At 50.2% G+C, this 19,623-nt stretch overlaps 1 protein-coding gene across 1 annotated transcript in view; it reads left to right on the top strand.

Annotated features, from left to right (window-relative positions):
• The window catches only part of LOC135892787 (junctional adhesion molecule A-like), an 85,817-nt gene extending 66,503 nt beyond the window's left edge, over positions 1–19,314 (top strand). The window contains exons 4-9 of the mRNA XM_065420586.1: positions 8,755–8,910; positions 11,067–11,188; positions 11,274–11,376; positions 15,226–15,348; positions 17,056–17,218; positions 19,260–19,314. Of these exons, the coding sequence (XP_065276658.1) occupies positions 8,755–8,910; positions 11,067–11,188; positions 11,274–11,376; positions 15,226–15,348; positions 17,056–17,218; positions 19,260–19,314 (722 nt within the window). The remainder of the gene's footprint in view (positions 1–8,754; positions 8,911–11,066; positions 11,189–11,273; positions 11,377–15,225; positions 15,349–17,055; positions 17,219–19,259) is intronic.
• Positions 19,315–19,623: the final 309 nt, after the last annotated feature.

Below are 19,623 nucleotides of genomic sequence, written 5' to 3'. Positions count from 1 at the left end.
AAGATGTGGTCAAATTGGAGAAAGTCCAGAGAAGAGCAACAAACATGATTAAAGATCTAGAAAACATGACCTATGAGGAAAGATTGAAAAAATGGGTTTGTTTAGTCTGGAGAAGAGAAGACTGAGAGGGGACATGATAACAGTTTTCAAGTACATAAAAGGTTGTTTCAAGGAGGAGGGTGAACAAATTTTCTCCTTAATCTCTGAGGATAGGACAAAAAGCCGTGGGCTTAAATTGCAGCAAGGGAGGTTTAGTTTGGACGTTAGGAAAAACTTCCTAACTGTCCGGGTAGTTAATCACTAGAATAAATTGCTTAGGGAGGTTGTGGAATATCCATCATTGGAGATTTTTAAGAGCAGGTTACACAACGACCTGTCAGGAATGGTCTAGGTAATACTTAATCTTGCCATGATTGCATGGAACTTGACTAATGACCTCTCGAGGTACTTTCCAGTCCTATGATTCAGACACCTTCTCACACATCTGAAGTGTAACCACATCACCTCAGTCCTTAAATATCTCCATTGGCTCCCTGTTTATAGAAGAATGTGGTTACAATTCACCCTATATTTCAAAATCCTTCCATGCGCTGTCTGCAACTTTTCTGGATCACACAGGTGACTTTCCACAAATGTTTTAGAGAGATTAGAGACAATTTGAGAAACTCACCAGGACTTTCCCAGGGAATTGATTGCTGACCCTGAGGTTAATCTGATAAACCTTGATCTGTACAGGAGCGGTATTGTTCTCCTGGAAGTAGACTTTAAAGTCCACCAGTCCCTCTGCCTTCTCGCACAGAGCCGTGAGCTGGTAGTGTCAGGTGCCCTTGGAAGTCGTATCTCTGTCCATCAAAGGTGGCATAGCACAGATTCCTTGTCACAGAGCAGATGGCATAGCTGGAAGGGTAACAGCCCCGTACGCCATTCACTAGCCCGCATCTCTCTGAATGTTTGCATGTAGCACCCACACATTCGACTTGTCTAGTGGCTGCATTGCACATGCACCATGTCCCACATGCCTCTTCGATCCAGAAGCTCTCATTGGGGGCATGGGGCACCCTTTAAACTGGCACCCACAGTTGCCCTGTGGGATGCATTTGCCCTGGCTCAGCACAAAACCATCCTTACACTGGCAGCTTTCCACGCAGGGGTCTTGGCAGCTGCTGGGGACTGACTGGTCCACACACGTGGCTGGGCAGGCTGTTCCACAGAGCTGGTACTGGCTGTTCTCCAGGGGGCACTCCATGGCTGGAGAGTGAAGGACCCACAGATTTAGCAGCAAGTTCTCTCCATGAAAAAGCAGAATTTAAAATAGACAGAAAGGGACATCTCTAATGGGGCACAGAGAGCTCTCCAATCCCACTCACCTCAAGAAGAGTCAATGATGCTCATCACATTGCAGGAGGTGCCTGGCACCCTAAAGGATCAGGCCCATAAAGGGATGATTGACTTAAAAATTGGCATCAACTTATCTCAGACTCCCATGTGTCATCGGCAGATGTTATATATTCACAGTGAGAGCCACCTTAGAAATACCATAGACAGACAGGCAGAGATACTGTAGGTACAGTACAACCAAGAGTCCTCATATCCCAACCACTGCTCAAAGCACTAGGCCACACTCCCTCCTAAGGAGAAGAATAGAATGCAGGAGTGCTGACCCCCAGACCCGTTTATATAATGTTGGCATTCAAATCTGTACTCACGGCATCTGGCCAGCTGCCTCCATTCTCCAATCCTGACCCCCTCCAGCTGGCAGGCGTCCACGTAGGCCTTCAGGACCTCACACAGGGCCTTCCTGTAGTCGTCGTTGTGGCACAGATCGTACATGCAGTTGTCCAAGTAGACTGTAGGATCCACCTTGATGTGGCACTGGCTGAAGGGCCCATCTGAGACCTTGGTTATCAGGCCGCACGAGGCCTCCTCCTTGTACTTTCTGGCTATGCTGGGGGCACAGGGTCTGCAACCTCCAATGCAATTGTGCCAGCAAAACTGATCCTCATCTTCCACTTCCCAGTTTTGCTCCTGGAGTATGGCACTGGGATCCTGATCCTCGGCTGGGGTCCAGAAGTCATCGGAAGGGTCCCCATTATAATTGCTGCACAGACCGCACAGGCTCTCAGAGAAGTCATTAGGGACGGTGACCCTCAGGTGTTTGTTCCAGTCGTAGGACACTCTGAGGTTGAAGTTGGTGTGGAGGACGAGGGAGGTGTCGCTCTGATAGAGCCGAAGGGCCCCATTGTTGAGGGAGATGGGTAAGTGGGCCCTGGTGTTATTCACCTTCATGGTGAGAAAGAAAGGGCAAAGGTCACAATCGACGGCACTAGTCATTTACATTTCATTCTGACCTCTGCTCAGATTAGCAATGGGCCCCATCCAAAATTTTCAGTGAATCTGGTCCCAAATCGGAGCCAGAAATAGTTTATAGCATCATGTTAGATAGAACTGGCTGGAGAAAAGTAATTCTTTATGGTGGAGGATTTCAATATTTCGAAAATTGGTTCCGTCCCAATTTAGAATAAATCTAATCAATTGCAAAATTTTCTCTGAAGGGAAATGGAGACCCGGCTCTGAGGCAATCCTGCTGGCAAGATGCCAAAGAGCCAGGTCAGCAAGCTGGGAGAAAACCAGGTGGGTTTTGGAATTTGCATGGTTTCCATCAGAACATCATTGAAATTGGACCATCTCTTCAAAGCCTTTTGATTGTCACAAATTGGCAAATACTGAAGAAAAACTATTTCATTGGGATTTCAAAAGGACTAAGACTAGGAATTGGTGAGGCCAACCATGGGGGAGGGGGACGGCTCTGGTTAGAGCCTTTAGGGAGCCACCCCTGTGGGGGAGGGGTCTATGGTATTGCCAATCTCAAGAGATCAAAAATTGTGAGTCAGACCCTAAATCTCATGAAATCGGCCCCAAGAAATAAAGAGCTTCTTTTAAAAGGACTGCACTGTGAATTGCGGCCTGTCTTTTGATGTTAGAACTCTCCCGCCCACCTCAGTGCGTGTCTGTGACAATTCATGTTGCCCACTCTCCTAAGGGAAGGGGATTTTGGTCCCTGTTGCAGGAGCTGTCACCCCCACATTTGCCTGTCCCCTGTGCAGTAATTAATCCTGTCCCCCAGTTCCCCCTTCTATTCTCTCTGCACCCATTCCCCCCATCAGTTCAGCCACCTCAGTAACCCCCCATTGCCCACCCTCCATCGGTCCAGCCCCCCCACCCCACCCCAGCCCACATCCCCATCAGTCCAACACCCCCAGTTCAGCTCCCCATTCTCCACCCCAGCAGTACAGCTCCCCTCAGTTCAGCACCCCAGCCCCCACCTCCATCAATCCCCCGTCAGTTCAGCCCCAGCCTCCGCCCCAGCAATCCCAGACTCCCACCTGCTCAACTCAGCCCCCCACAGCCTCTCCTCTGCTCCTCCTGGGATTTTTCACCCCTCTCCCTCCCGTCCCAGGGAGGCCTGCAATGGGTTGGGAGCAGCTCCTGGGGCTCCTCACCCCCATTTGCCCCTTCCCAGGGTGGGTGCTGTGGGTGGGGGAGGAGCATAGGAGCTGTCCCATCCCGTTGCTCATGGGACAGGGGAAGGGAGGGAGCGGCACCACCCTGGGCAGCTGGACTCTTTGCTCCCCCAATCAGAGCGGTGAGCGGAGAGGAGCGACTTTGCTGGCTCCCAGCGGGGCTGGACTTCACCAGGGGCCTGGAGCTTCTCGCGCCATCACCAGACAAGCCCCAGCCCCCCGGCAAAACCCCGGCACTTGTGAAAAAAACACAAGACTGGCAATGCTGGGCCTGTGTCAGCTGGAGCCATTAGGGAACAGCTCCTGAGGGAGAGGGGGCTGCATTGGTTAGAGCCATTAGGGAGCGGCCCCTGTGGGGGAGGGAGCTGCGTCCATTGGAGCCGTTAGGGAGCAGCTCCTGTGGGGGAGGGGGCTGCGTCGGTTGGAGCCGTTATCGAGCGGCTCCTGTGGGGGAGGGGGCCACGCTGGTTAGAGCCATTAGGGAGCGGCTCCTGTGGGAGACGGGGCTGTGTTGGTTGGAGCTGTTAGTGAGCAACTCTTGCGGGGGGGGGGGAAGCCATGTCGGTTAGAGCCATTGGGGTGCAGCTCCTGTGGGGAGGGGGCCATGTTAGTTAATAATCACACTTACTATCTACCACAGCCAGAAAAATCTCATCTTACTGTGAGCACTGATTTAGCTGAATTCTCTGTCAATCTTGATATTGAATGGCAGGAATTCACCAATCACCTATTAAAAGGTAAAGAGGTAACACAGTTCCTAGAACAAACAAAAGGGAATGTGGGAAACCGAACCATCCATATTATGAATACAAACAGGGATATGTTAAGAATTGCCACTGCAGAGAGACAGATAACAGCTTACCATTGGTATGACATATTTTCCGGATGGTCCCCCACAACTACTGTAATGTTACATCCCCTACTATTGCCTTATTCCCTGAATAAGATCCTGCTGGTTTTCATTTTCTAAGTATAACAGCATGACTGCCTTCCCAGGGCTGGGGAGAGAACCGAAGAGTCCTGACTCCCAGCTCCCTGCTCCAACCCCTAGACTCCACTGCCCTTGCAGGGACACGGTTCATGGAACAAGCCTTGCACCATTAGTGCCTTTCGCCTTTCTACAGAGATTCATGTATTGCCATTGGCAAGTGACAACGGTCTGATCCAACATGGCTGATGAGAGCAGGGCATGGAGGAAGCGAACGGATAGGATTTAATACCCCAGCAGGGGGCAGTACCTTGTAATATATCCCCTTTTTGAAGCACCCTCAGATCTGCAGAGGCACGCAGCCCTGGCCATCAAAGAGGAAGCCATCATCGCACTGGCAGCCTTCGGCGCCGGTGTCTGGGCACTTCCTGGCATCGGTGATCCTGGCACAGGTGGTGGTGCAGAGGTCGGCGCACAGCTTGTAGTGACTGTTGGCCGGGCAGCTCAGAGCTAAAGCAGAGAGAGAAGTAATTGATGGCTGGAGAGATCTCACCCCACACCTTAGAGGGACAGACATGAAGGAGAGGAGAATCTAACAGGGACGAGAGGATCAGGTCACCTTTATAACGGAACATGAAGTTGTTGGTTCCCACCCAAAGGAGTCTCTCAAGAAGCCCAGCGGCCTGGAATGAGATACCTAGATACCTGCAGAGGGAGGGGAGCGAGTGGGACAGGCCCTTGTGCTACACCAGCATCACGGCACTTACTGCAGAAGGAGGTGCTCCTCCAGGGCTGGACGGTGACCCGGAACTCCTGGCAGGCTGTCACGTAGCTGTGGATGCTCTGGCACAGGACCTGGGAGTCCCCATTGCCCAGGCACAGATCATACAGACAGCTGTTGAAATACACAGTGGGGCTGACTGTGCTGTGGCAGGTGGCGAAGGGGCCATCGGGCACCGTGAGCAACCCGCAGTATTTGCGCTGTTTGAAGAAGTCCTTCTTCATCTCCTTGCAGACCAGACAGCTGTTCCTGGTGCATCCATCCTCACAGGCCACCCCCGGGATCGGGACTTTCCGGGCAGAACTGAACGCTGCCACGTTAGGGGCCGCCCTTCCATCGGGGAGCAGGAACTCGTCGTCCCAACGCCCGTTGTGGTTCCCGCACAGGCCGCACGTCTGGCCCTGGTAGTTCCCTGGGATGGTGACTCTGGCGTGGTAAACCAGGTCATAGCTCACAGTGAGGCCGAAGTCTGTTTGCACCAGCACGTTTCCACCATGCTGATATGCTTGGAGCTGCCCATCGGTCACGACCACAGGGAGGTTGTGAGACGCCCCGTCCACATGGAAGAGACGGAGCATTCCCTGTGAGTCGGGGGAGTGGATGCTGTAGGGGTGGGTTATGGGCACAAGATAGGGTCTCAGTGACACCTGGGCAAATCTGTAGTGACTCCACTGAACTCAATTATGTTATGGTCACTTCTGATTTCACTGACCCCAAGGTAAATCCAGGGTCACCTCTTCCAGTGTAATGGCATCAGGGCCTGATTCTGATATCAGTTCCCTGGGCTTACTCTGCAATCATCCACTGAGCGCAATGAGCTGAGGGCAGGATTCCGATCTCACTTGTCCCAGAGAAAATCCAGAGCGATTCTGCTTTCTTCAGCGGGATGCCTCTGGATTGGCCCTGGTGCCAATAAGGTCAGGATCAGAACCTGAGTGTCTGACCCCTCCTGCCTGCGCGCTCCTAATGAGTGACCCAGGAGACAAGTGCTCCTTGCATTGCCACATCAGTGGGGCTGCCCCATTGCAGGGTTCAGCCCCCTGGGAACATCTTGAGCAGGACTTACCATGACAAGCCCCATCCTGTTCTGCAGCAGGGTGAGCGTGAGCCCGTAGACCTCCAAGGACACCAGCTTGGTGACAGACATCTTCCCATTGCCCCAGGGCACATTCTCCACCTTCACGGCAAAGAATGTCAGGTTCCCGGTGTTGGTGCAGGTCTTGGCCAGGATGTAGGTGCAGGTGCCTTGGAAATCGAAGGCGACCCCATCGAAGGAGAGGTAGTGGGGGTCTCCGGCTGCGGAGCATGTTGCGGATCCGACAGGCTGGCATTTCCGGATGCCATCCCATCCTGGAGCCCTCACCCCTTCTGCATCCCACCCCCCTGACCCAGCCTGGAGCCCCTTCCAGTGCCCCAAAGCCCTCATCCCTGCCCGTACCCCCTCCTGCACCCCAACCCCCTGCAAGGGTGGGGGAGAGGGAGGGAGGGGGAATGGAGTGAGCCGGGCAGGGCGTTGGAGTAGGGGTGGGGCAGGGGTGTTCGGTTTTCTGCTATTAGAAAGTTGACAACCCTAGCTGTGGGGATGTGTGGGGGGCAGACTCACTCTCCAGCCTGCTCCACCACACCAGGGCCGGGATTAAGGTTTTAGTGCTGGGGTGCTGCTGCAGGTGGTTGGTGCCCCCTCAGTAGCTTAGTATAGTTCACCCATTGAATTGGGAGGCTTCCTCCACCCCCGGTTATTTTCCTAAAGAAGCATTGATTTTTAGTAATTGATATTCATTAAAATGTGTTCAATTGCAACTAAATATAGCTTTACCCCAAGTTTGCTGGTGCTCTTTGCTAAGCAGGTGGATCCACATTTAGTTAAGCAATTATATAGCTTAACATACAGTTCTTCAAATTCTTAAAGTTTACATTTTTTATTGTTTGAAAATGGGGAATTATGCATTTCTTATTTACTTGATTTAACTTTTATTGTGATTGATTTGTGTCAAACTCTGGAGATCGGAATTCAAATAAAAAGGCACAAACTCAGCATTTAAACGTTTTTTAAGCAGTTAAATAAAACCACCTTACGTGCACTGGATAAATAAGAAAAGTTTGACAGTATGTTTAGCATTTAAAACTAATTTATTAAACAAAGTATAACTTTAGTGAATTGAACTGATTGTTTCTGGTCACCATGGCAAGATTTTAGAGCTAGTAGATCTCATTCTCTTACATCTACTTTTTATTCATAGTCTGCAAGAAGAAAACAAGCTTTTCTGCTTTTTCAGCTCCCAATCGGTTTAATGAATGAACGACTCATTCAGATGAATTAGTTAATAAACTGAAAATAGGGAAAAAAATTCTCTCAGCAGTAGCTTCTTCTGCATGTGCAGTCCAAAGCTGGTTCAGCATGTCAGTAAACTCTGGTTTCAAGACCTTAGCCAGTGACTTCCACCAGTTCAGACTTTCATTAAAACTTCAGCAGTGAACATACTGTTCCTTTTTAAAAAAAATTTAATTTAAATTATTTTAATAGACTATAGTAAGTTTGGCCTTAATACAGGTTGTAATAATTTCAAATTTATTTTTAAATAGGTTTATTTTTGAAAATAATTCTGTATCCAATTTAAATGAGACTTTTTTTTAATCATTGATTTTTATCCACCCTGATCCGAAGTGAGGTCTTTAGCTTGGGTCCTTCTGAACCAGTTCAGTCCGTAACTTCTCAATATGGGCAGGAAGCCACAGGCATTGGCAGCAGTTACCCCGATTCAGCTACTTTCCCACAATGCAGTGCTTCACATCTGGAAATTAGCCAGAAGCGCCTTCTCCTAGTAACAGAGCTGGACCCTCTGGGGTAGGTGTTTCAGGAATCCCAGCATGCACTGATGCTACCATGGCTGAGCTGTGGTGTACAGATGTGCTGAGGTGTTACGAAGACAGGCGAGAACCAACCAGCCATTTTGTGTCCTCTGTCCTAGCAGATGGGTTCCTCGCCTTCTGCAGACCCCTTTGTCGCTCAGCCATATCAGCTGAACAGTTTGAGAACAGTCTTTTAATGTGACTGGTGTAACCACACACAGCGTTCTAGATTGCTTTGCCTGGAATCAGCTTTCCCACTGCTAACTCATTTCTTAAAAGCACTGAGCACTCGTGGGAAAAGCTACGAGGAAAGAAATGGGGTGGAATAACCTCCTTACTAACTAGTTCATATCTGCCAGCAGCACAGCATAACAGAACCCATTCCTTAAACCCTGCAACAAACCCCTCCATCCCCCGGCCAGCTGTGATTGGGCTGGCTTGGCTATTGGACATAGGGGCATGTAGCTTCCTTTTGCAATGGGGAGACCTCTTGTTGTATTTGAACTGAATCCCATTTAATCAGCTCTTCTCCTTACCGTGCTCTCTGCTCTGAGGCTGGTTCTTGGGGCTGCCCTTCCCCCCCTTCTCCACACCAGCAGCCTGTTCTGGCTCTCACTTGGATTCCTCCACCTCCAAGTGCTCTCAGCTTCTCACTGTCTCCCCTTTCTCTGCAGACCCCTACAAAGACCGTGCTCAGTTCACAGCCACGGGGATTCGTTTCACTTCGGTGACTCGGAAGGACATGGGGAAGTACATCTGCGAGGTCCTCTGGACTGGGAGCGGGGGCATTGGCCGACTAAATAAGTCAGAAGTTGACCTCATCGTCCAAGGTACTATTGCCTTTCTGTAATTACAACTTGGGACCGGTTGCCATGGCTAAAGTTCCAGGCCTTCTAGTCTCGGAGAGAGGGGGCCCCTGGGGGCATGTTGCTAACTGTGGGCAAGGAGTGTGTTTTCATAGAGTTTAAGATTCGAAGGAAGCACTATGAACTTCTAACCTGCGTGGCACAGACCGGGGAACCTCCCCACTGACTCCTGCCGCAAGGAGGGTATTATTTTTCCCTACTAAGAGTCCAATGGCTTATTTGAACAATGTTGCTCTCCGCACACCACGGCATCATCAGTGGATAGCAAACTAGCCTGAGGTCACTGAAACAAGACTCTTTCCACATTGGACTTAGACTGTAGGGAAGCCTCAATCGTCTAAACCTGGTTCTCTGAAATTCTCACCCATGTCCCCTGACCACGGACCTGCAGGGCCAGAGCGGCGCATGAATGGAGCTTTAGGGCCTTCCTGAGAGCAGCGTCAGTCCTGCTGGAATAGAGCCATGGAATAAGGCTGCTTTGGGCAGTGGCAAGTATCCTGTAATCCAGTCAGGCTAGCCAGGTTCGAAGGGGGGCCCTGGGGAAAGCCTAATGCCCAGATTATCCAATGGTTTCAAAAGCCTCCAGTTCTGTTGGCTCCGCATCTTCAGAACCGTTAAACACAACTGGTTCTCGAGGACTGCCTCGCACAGGTAAATGCATAGCCCATTATGTGGCAAAGAAGAAACAATCCTAGCTACATGGGGGCACTGTTATTTCTGTAACACGCACTCAGGAAGTCTGACACTGTAACTGTTCCCCCTGCTGACGTGGGCAAGTCCATGCTTATCTTGCATTACATGCGAATGGCATTTAAGCAGAGATCCCCTTCATACAGATGTGCTGTCAGTCCACTTTTTCACACCTTGAAGACTCACTGTCAGCACCAATCTGAACCTTGGGTGTATTGTCTGCAGAAACCAATGGAGACTGTCCTCACCCCAGAAATGGTCCCTTCATGGCTGGGCTGAGGTCCCTGGCAAAAGATTAGGGGGGGAAGATTGCACTACTTTTACAGTGCCTGTTCTGTGGCCGTACCCAGAGCCTCACTCACAAATGCTGTCAGTCTAGCACCTTTCACCAGCGCTGCGAAATCAGTCACCGAATGGGAGCCCAGTGTTGGACCAAACTCTGTTTCCTTCCTTCAGGATTGCAGCAGTTTTGGTCAAACATTTTGTTTCGACAAGTTGCTCCATTAAAGTGGGAGGGACACTGGTTTCACCCACACGGCCAGCATCGCACCTTTCACCTGTCAGCAGGGTGGCTACTGCCAGCAGCAGGGCTCGTAGTCAAAGCGTTAATTTCTGGTCATGACACTTCTCCCCATGTGCACTTGCCATTTATGTTGAACGCCGGGCACCTGATTCTGTCTCCCTGCTCTTCGTACAGTCGTTTGCACCAGAACACTGAGAGCTGCTCTGATTTAGTTGCATTCCACACCCATTTTATTGTGGTGTAAATGACTGCCCAGGGAGCAGGGCAATGGAAGAGCCAGCCCAGTGAGTGCCATTAATCCTCTCTTGAATTAAAGGGCAGCTGGTGCAGAACCCACGCAAGGAACTGCTGCTCTCTGTGGAATGTGTCCCAGGAGATCCAGACAATAGTGTGGCTGGATTTTAAAGAAAAGTCCACTCCTATTTGTAGTTGTGCTGACATGAGTATAATCAAGCTTCAGGGCAGCACAGGATCTCTGCATGGGTCAGGAAGGAACCGCTTTTCACTCCTTCCCCATCGCAATTAAAGGTGCGTTGTCGGGGAATGACAGTTACACTGGCCTGAGCTCTGGAACGTCACTGATCAGCCCTGGAGCAGTGCCAAGAAAGCCCTGTCAATGGAAGGGGGCCCAGCCACTGACTTAGTTCACGAGTCAACGGACTATCAAGCTAGACATGGATGCTGCTTACCACTTACTTCACTTAAAATGAGCTGGCCATTTGTTTGCCTTCATGTCACTTAGCCGGTCCTCTATTAACCCATGACTGACTGGATTAGACTAAACGCAATTTAACAAATGCAGATGACCGCGTCTTGGGTGTGTTTAGGGCAGGGGGTCACAGCGGTGGGTTCAAGGGTCATCTGTAACATGTGCCTCTTTGCCTTGTGCTGACATGCATGGAAACAGATGGCTCTCCACCTCCTACCTGCCAATGCTACAGGTACGACGTCCTTATGACCTCCAACCCCAAGATCAACGAGAAATTCAGGAACTCCTGCTACGCGATCGACACCAAGACAGGAGTGCTGGTATGCACGGGGCAGGGGGCTGCTTGACTCGTGGGGAGTTTACGCCTCTGTCTATGCCTCCCTCACGCCTTCTTTCCCACTCCAGATGAATGAGCCCGTAACCAGCTTCGACACGGGGGATTATTTTTGCGAGGCTCAGAACAACGTTGGGACCACTCAGAAATCGGAAGCCATCCACTTGGACGCCAGTAAGGAAATGGGGACTTGCAGAGCCTGCGTGTGGGTGGGTGGTTGCGTGCGCACGTCCGCACTGGGCTCTTTGGAAGTCACTTGCAAGCTTACAATAGCCGGTGGTGTTACTGCCCCTTCCCCGGCCTCCTGCAACTACTCCCTGTACTGGCTGCGATAGATTAAAGATTGGACAGTGCCCAAGCGTCTTGATGGGAAAACAGGCATGTGCTTTGCTGCAAGGGCTGGGGAGAGCCTGGAACCAGAAGCCCATTGGGCTGCCCTGCTAAAAGAGCAACCTTCGCAGAGAATGGAGTCTCCTGAGAGCCGACAAGTGGTTTTTGGCGTATCCTGCCTCCTATGTGACCTCCGGAGCTGGGCCTCGGTACAGACCCGGAGGAGGCTCCTGCCCTAGCCTAGTGCACCCTGGGATTGGGAGTGACTGAAGTTGGGGATAGGTGTGTTTGCTGGGCCCAGTTCCGATGACAAGCATTCCAACCCTCCCCTCCTCTGAAAAGCTACCGTGCCGTCAGCCCCCGTTCCCTGGAGCTGCCCTCTTCCTCTTGCACTCAGCCCCTCCCATGACCCTAGATGCTGAACTGGTTGAGTTAAAGCTGAGACTGTAACTCGACCTATTCAAACTGAGCTGAAGGCTTTAGACTGTCTACATTGGTGCCAAATGGGGTTTTCAGTTGGGGTTAAACTCAATAGGGAAAACAGTGGGTTTTTTTCCTATCTACACAGCATCCGTCCTGGTATAACTCTGCTGTGAGGCGGTGCGGGAGTGGGGATGTGATTTTTATTTTTACAGATAGTCATTCTGGCACAATCCCAGTTGTGGATGCAGTTATACTGGTGTGAGGGTGCCTCAGACTGGGGTGACTTATTCCCTTTCCTGTACTGACATCGTTAAACTGGGACAACTCTTGTGTGTAGACAGAGCCCCTTGGCTAGACAAGGGCTACACTACAGCACGACCTGCTGATGTGACTGTGGAGGTGGTAAGCTACATCCACACTGGGTGGGGTTTCAAATCGGCTGAGCTACCCCCGTGCCTTTTTTAAACCTTTCCCCCTCGTCTAGACAAAGCTGCAGGTGCTAGAGCAATGCTGGGAGATCTCCCCCCAATAAGCCTCAGTACTGGACTCGGCCGTGTCTACAGGTCCAGGGCCAGCTGTGGGGAAAATTCACTTCCATGCTCTGTATCCAGGTCTCTTTCTCTCTCTCTCTCTCTGTGTGCCCTTGAATACAGCCCGCAGCAGTCAGAGTTTACAGTGTGTGAACGAGAGCAGAATTTGGCCCCCCCCCCCCTCCCCCCCGGTGTCTTGCACAGCCTGAACCCTGCTCCAGCATGTCAGGAGCAAATGAATCCTGTGTCTGGAAAATCAATGGTTAAAGGAATAACCCGGCTCTGCTGTTGCCTTATAGGGGCCGGATTTTGCCCATGAGTGACTCCTACTAAAGACAAGGGGCCTGATTCTTGTGTCAGTTCAGGGCACCTGCACCTCACTGGCCCAGCAAGGGTACCCGGTCTGACTTGCAGCTCCCCCGGTTGTCATCTCTCTAGGGTGGAGACATGGGTCTCTCTCCTTGCTGGCTGGGGTCTCTCCAGGCTGCTGCAGCTCCCTGCCTTCCCTGTGTTGGGTTAGTCTGCCCAAGCAGGCCTGCTGGCTTTCCCCTCAGAGACTAATAACAGTGGAATTGCTACAATTATAAGTTACCGCATGGTTCTTCAGTGCTTAATTTGTAATGAAATGCCAGGGCTCATAGGCGCTGACTCCGTGGGTGCTCTGGGGCTGGAGCATCCATGGTGAAAAACTAGCGGGTGGTTAGCACCCACTGGCAGCCAAGCTCTCCTCGCCTCCTCCTCCCCTGAGTGCACTGTGTCCCCACTCCTCTGCCTACCTCCCAGCGCTTCCTGCTACCTAACAGCTGTTTGGCGGTGCTTTGGACTTTCCGGGAGGGAGGGGGCGGAGCGGGGAGGAGGCGGAGAAAAGGCAGGGTGGGGACTTGGGGGAAGGGGGTGGAATGGGGGCGGGGACTTTGGGGAAGGGGGTGGGGTGAGGGTGGTGTAGGGGTGGGCCGGGGCCAGGGCAGGGGGCAGGTCGAACACCCACCTGGCAAAGGGGAAGTTGGCTCAAGCAATTTTTTTTTTTTACTTTCATAACTCATGAGGCAAGCCCGGAGATGCCGGGGCTCTGAACTGCCAGGCCCGGAGATGCCGGGGCTCAGCCCGGGCAAGCCCTGGCGCTAATTAGGCACTGCAGTTCTTCCTACATGAGCCTATTAATTTTTGAGGCAAAAGTGTTGCAGAGAAAACATATGAAAAAACAATTAAAAAACCTAAACGCCTGCTAATAAGCTTACCAGAGATCACCCCCTCCAATGTAGGCTTTGGTAGGAGCAGCCCTTCCCAGCCCCGCCCAGAGGTTTCCCTGCGGTGTCAAGTTCATCCCACTCTCTGTTCAGAAGAGAACACTGAGAGTCACTCCTTTATCCAGTTGGGTTCTTTGAAGTGACCTTGAACAGATAATCCACCAGACAACACGATCTCTGCTCCAAGTGCAGCTTCTAAAGCAGTGGTTCCCAAACTGGGGTTTGTGAACCCCTGGGGGTTCGCGAAATGTTACAGGGGGTTCTCGGGGGGGGGGGGAATACCCTAATGGCAGGCAGAGCTGTCCCCAGGGATCCCGAGCAGCACAGGGCCAGTAGCCCGGAGCCCCTGGACTTCCAAGACCTAAGTAGATAAAGCAAGCATATCTATCACACTGAGGAGATTTAAACTTCAAGACTCCTTATAAGAAATGGAAAGGGAGGTGGATATTTTTTGCTGTTTTTTTAAATTAAATAGGCAGCTAGTATTGTTTTTAAAATTATTATGAAGAACAAGTTTAAGCTTTGTTGTAACATGCGTTGTTTGCCTGGACTGCTGAAGACCTGAATGCTTGTGTAGGAGGAACTCTTTGAGTTGGCTTCTTAAATACAGTACCTTCCTGCTGTTTCACATCTGATGCTCCTTGATGAAACATAGGAGCCTTGTCTTATAACAGGCTTATTCAAAGTGATACAAGCTATGAAAGTGAGATCTTGAAAGAGTGTTGCTGTTTTCATAATGTAATAAACATGCTGTAATGATAAATAATAAATAGTGTGTAATAAGCATGCCATAAAAACAAATTTTATATTTCCAAGATCACTGCTTTTATAATTTATACTCAGGTAAAGGAGAAAATTCCTGGAAATATTCATTTTTAGGAGGGGGTTCGCAAAACTTGACATTTTAGTGAAAGGGGTTCACAGGTTGTTAAAGTTTGGGAATCACTGTTCTAAAGGATAGATGGAGGTGGGTCGTTTGCATTTCCTTCAGCCTCCAAGTATTTCCTGGGAAATCCACTTCCCATGTATTGTCCCAAAACATCCCCTGAAGTTTCTAATATCGTCCAGAAATTGTGTTAGTCAAGGCCATCCTCCAAGAGAAGTGCCGTACAATCCCTGAACTCCCAAAATACTTAAACTTAAGTTGGTTGGGTTTAATGTAATTCCAGTTTTGCCCAAGAGATTGTGTAAATCAGAATTCTGACAGATATGACAAAGGCCCTTTTATACGGCACTGGCCCTGGTGGTGTAAAGTTCAGTTTCTCACTGAGAGCAGTGTACAGGGCCTCAGTGTAGCTAGGAATCATCTCACACGGGGAGGAGACTAGACCATGTGAGGGGCTGCAAGGGCTGATCTGCTGCAGCCTGTGGATGACCCCCCGACTCTCCGTCCCTGTGATTGGGGGAGCAGAGGGGTTTGCCCCTGGTTGCTGGGGGCGAAGGCTTGCTGGGGGAGCGGAAGAAGTGACTGCTGGTTTCTGCTTTCCACAAAGGAAACATCATTTCCCACAAGGACATGAAAGCGCTGGTCGACAGCGGGAATGCTCGGATTATCGACGTGCGGTTGCCAGAGGAGGTGGCGAACGGCCATATCGCCAACTCGGTCAATATTCCAGGTGAGGGTTTGCTGTGGGTGCCAGCAACCAGGGCTTCGATTGCACTTAGAGGGAGCGTCCCCCCCACTGCAGAGGGCAACATGTAGTGTCACAGACCAGGGCATGAGCGGTCAGGCCGAGCGGTCAGAGCCAAGGGTCAAAGCTGGAGTCAGGAACTGAGCAGGGCTGGAGCAGGACTGGAAACAAGGCGGGCACAGGAGTGATCGCAGCTGCGGGCAGAAGCATGGAGGAGTCAGCGACCTGCCGCTGAGTTTAAATGCAGCTCCGTAGTCTCCTTGCAGCCAATGGAAGAGCCAATCAGGCGACTCTGCCACAGCCCAGCTGGGCTCATTAGCCTGCCTGAGGGCTGAGCCAGCCAGCCCCAGGTCAGCTGCAAGGACTCCAGGCCCATCGTTCCTGATACATAGCACTAGAGCCCTGGAGAAAGTGGAATTAGTAACTCAGCAGGGGGCGCTCTTTCTTCCCTGCTCTCCAGTGTGCTGGGGAAGTGACATGAGACCAAAGCTGGATCAATGAAGACCCTACGTGTGCACAAGCAGATGGGTGTGTAGAGGGCTTTCCCTTCACCCCCTCCCCTGGTTCTTGTCCCACAGACAGAAAGCAGAAGACCAGAAGTCCGAAGTGCAGGCAATGTGATGTTTATTGGGGTTGGTTTTAAGGCAGCATGTCAATAACTTTGACACTGCAGAGCCTTGTTCCCCAGTGTTCCGTTCTCTCCCCACTTTAGCAGGCAGCATTATACCTGCAATGCACGCTTGGGGTCCCCCCCCCCCTTACAATTGATGGTCATGTTCCGTTTTGGGGGTCATGAGTCTGGGGGTTTGGTCCCACCTCTTTTGTATCCCATGGGAGGGGTAAGGAGTGAGGTTGTGGTACAGTCAGGAACAGGTGCACTTTTTTTTTTTTTTTCTTTTTTGGCTTTTAGTGTGTTATACCTTCCCCCCAATCCCCTCCTGCCCTTCCCAACGGGTTGTTTGACCTTCCCTTAAGATAGAGGTTGAGGCAGTGTTAACATGTGCACTCCTATATTATACTTTCATTATACCCAGTAACACTTCAGCTGTTCTTATCTGTTCCCATTATACTAACAAACGTATCTGGCTAGGCAGAAGCAACATGCACAGTGTCTGTCCTTTGTTTACACATATTAGTAAGAATATAAATGTATCAAAAATTAAATGAGCAAACAAATCTAAAATTCTATCTCAGGCAAAAATACAGGCCTGAATTCTGCATTATTACTAGCACTCCTAATAGGGTGTAACCCTGGCCAAATTCCAGCTTGGGGAATTCTCTCCTTCCTTAAACTACCTTGGTGGTTTTAAATGGATGCAGGATTCTACTTCACTTCCTGTTCTAAATGGACGTGCAGAGTTTCCGTGTCTTGCTCATTTGCTGTGTTCCACCACAGAAGGTGCTGCATTTCAGGAGTGGGAAAAGTGGTAGCTTGTGTCCCTTTATAAAGAACGTGGGACTTGTATGCATAAACATAAGAGCATCATCGCCTGTATTTATGGAGCAGTGTAGCAGTCGCCCACAATCATCATCATCAGGGTTTAACTCTGCAACTTCAGCATCAAGATACAGACCTTTACCACTTGAGCTAAAGGAGTAACTCCATTAGCTAGTGTCACATCCCCATCTAGTGGAGATGTGATACACCAACACTGCTGATTGCGATCATCTCTCTCTCTTTCCCCCACCCAGCGGCAGAAGTCGAGGAAGCCCTGAAGATGGACCCTGAGACGTTTAAGATGAAATATGGCATGGACAAGCCACGGATGGATGACGAGAACTTGATCTTCTACTGCCAGAGGGGCAGGAGAGCGGCTCAGGCCACAAAGATCGCCATAACCCTTGGCTACGCCAAGTGAGCCTGCCCCTCCACCTTGGGCTCTTGTACCATGGGGCACTAGACCCTCAGGGAGATTGTGAACGTACCATGGGCTCTGTGGGTTTGGAGGCAAGGGGTGTAGGTGCTTAAAATGCCCTGGGTCCTATGGACTCCAGCCCTTCTGAGCGCCCCCCTAAGCTCTCACGTATAGGGTTATTAATAGAGAAATCAGTGGGTCGGGTGGAGAAGGAGAGGGCTCAGATATCCCTCAGCACCGATCTTGCTTATACTGGTGTATTCTGGAGTAAACCCACTGGAGGGGATGGTGGTACTCCAGATTCTCACCAAGGCCACAGAGACAAAGTCTTGGTTAGCTACTGAGAGAGAGGACAGAGTAATTCCTAGCTAACTGTTGAGCAATAGTCAACATGGTTTCTGTAAAGGGAAATCGTGTCTTACTAATCTATTAGAGTTCTTTGAAGGGGTCAATAAACATGTGGACAAGGGGGGGTCCAGTGGACATAGTGTACTTAGATTTCCAGAAAGCCTTTGACAGGTCCCTCACCAAAGGCTCTTACGTAAATTAAGTTGTCAAGGAATAAAAGGGAAGGTCCTTTCATGGATTGAGAACTGGTTAAAAGACCGGGAACAAAGGGTAGGAATTAATGGTAAATTCTCAGAATGGAGAGGGGTAACTAGTGGTGTTCCCCAAGGGTCAGTCCTCGGACCAATCCTATTCAACTTATTTATAAATGATCTGGAGAAAGGGGTAAACAGTGAGGTGGCAAAGTTTGCAGATGATACTAAACTGCTCAAGATAGTTAAGACCAAAGCAGACTGTGATGAACTTCAAAAAGATCTCACAAAACTAAGTGATTGGGCAACAAAATGGCAAATGAAATTTAATGTGGATAAATGTAAAGTAATGCACATTGGAAAAAATAACCCCAACTATACATACAATATGATGGGGGCTAATTTAGCTACAACAAGTCAGGAAAAAGATCTTGGAGTCATCGTGGATAGTTCTCTGAAGATGTCCGCGCAGTGTGCAGAGGCGGTCAAAAAAGCAAACAGGATGTTAGGGATCATTAAAAAGGGGATAGAGAATAAGACTGAGAATATATTATTGCCCTTATATAAATCGATGGTACGCCCACATCTCGAATACTGCGTACAGATGTGGTCTCCTCATCTCAAAAAAGATATACTGGCACTAGAAAAGGTTCAGAAAAGGGCAACTAAAATGATTAGGGGTTTGGAACGGGTCCCATATGAGGAGACATTAAAGAGGCAAGGACTCTTCAGCTTGGAAAAGAGGAGACTAAGGGGGGATATGATAGAGGTATATAAAATCATGAGTGATGTGGAGAAAGTGGATAAGGAAAAGTTATTTACTTATTCCCATAATACAAGAACTAGGGGTCACCAAATGAAATTAATAGGCAGCAGGTTTAAAACAAATAAAAGGAAGTTCTTCTTCACGCAGCGCACAGTCAACTTGTGGAACTCCTTACCTGAGGAGGTTGTGAAGGCTAGGACTATAACAGTGTTTAGAAGAGAACTGGATAAATTCATGGTGGTTAAGTCCATTAATGGCTATTAGCCAGGATGGGTAAGGAATGGTGTCCCTAGCCTCTATTTGTCAGAGGATGGAGATGGATGGCAGGAGAGAGATCACTTGATCATTGCCTGTTGGTTCACTCCCTCTGGGGCACCTGGCATTGGCCACTGTCGGTAGACCGGATACTGGGCTAGATGGACTTTTGGTCTGACCCGGTACGGCCGTTCTTATGTTCTTATGCTCTAACCCCATAGGGAATGTTCCCACAGCTACCTTGGTTCCTCAGGGACCCTTCAAATTCATCCGTATGACCCTGTGCTGGGGACAGGTTATTTCTCAAAGTTCTGGGCACAGCTCCGCCTCTGATGTTCTGGTCCCACTTGGGTTTCTGGCCCATGAGCAGTCACAGGGCTGGGTTTGTCTCTTCCACTCCAGAGGCAGCGGGTCCATCTAGCTGTGGATAGTCCCTCCCATCTCTCATTCTGATCCATATGTCACTTCCTGTCTCTGCAGGGCCCGTAACTACGAAAGCAGCTACAAGGAATGGTCTGAGAAGGAAGGGAAGTGAAGTGGAAATGACTCCGCGAGGGCTGGTGTCTGTCCCTCCACGCCCAGCAGCTGGCTTTACCCTGAGGATTCTTCCTTTGCTTCCTTGCTGCAACGTCGTCCTATTGCTGCTGATGCCCGGTGCTGGGATGGGAACGCTCTGGGCCCTGGTGGGCTCTTGGCTAACGCACCTGTCTGAGAAGCTGCCACTCTGCTTTCTGCCTCACCTTCCAGCCCAGTGTCTCACCTGCTCCAAATGTAGTCACTCCTCCTGCCCCCGATAGCAGCTGGGGGATTCAGGCACTTTATTGGGGGGGAGATATCTGCACCC

The sequence above is a fragment of the Emys orbicularis genome, chromosome 20, assembly GCF_028017835.1.
Source record: "Emys orbicularis isolate rEmyOrb1 chromosome 20, rEmyOrb1.hap1, whole genome shotgun sequence".
Taxonomy (NCBI): domain Eukaryota; kingdom Metazoa; phylum Chordata; order Testudines; family Emydidae; genus Emys; species Emys orbicularis.
The sequence above is the reverse complement of the archived record's forward strand: the minus strand, read 5'-3'. Positions and strand labels throughout refer to the sequence as shown.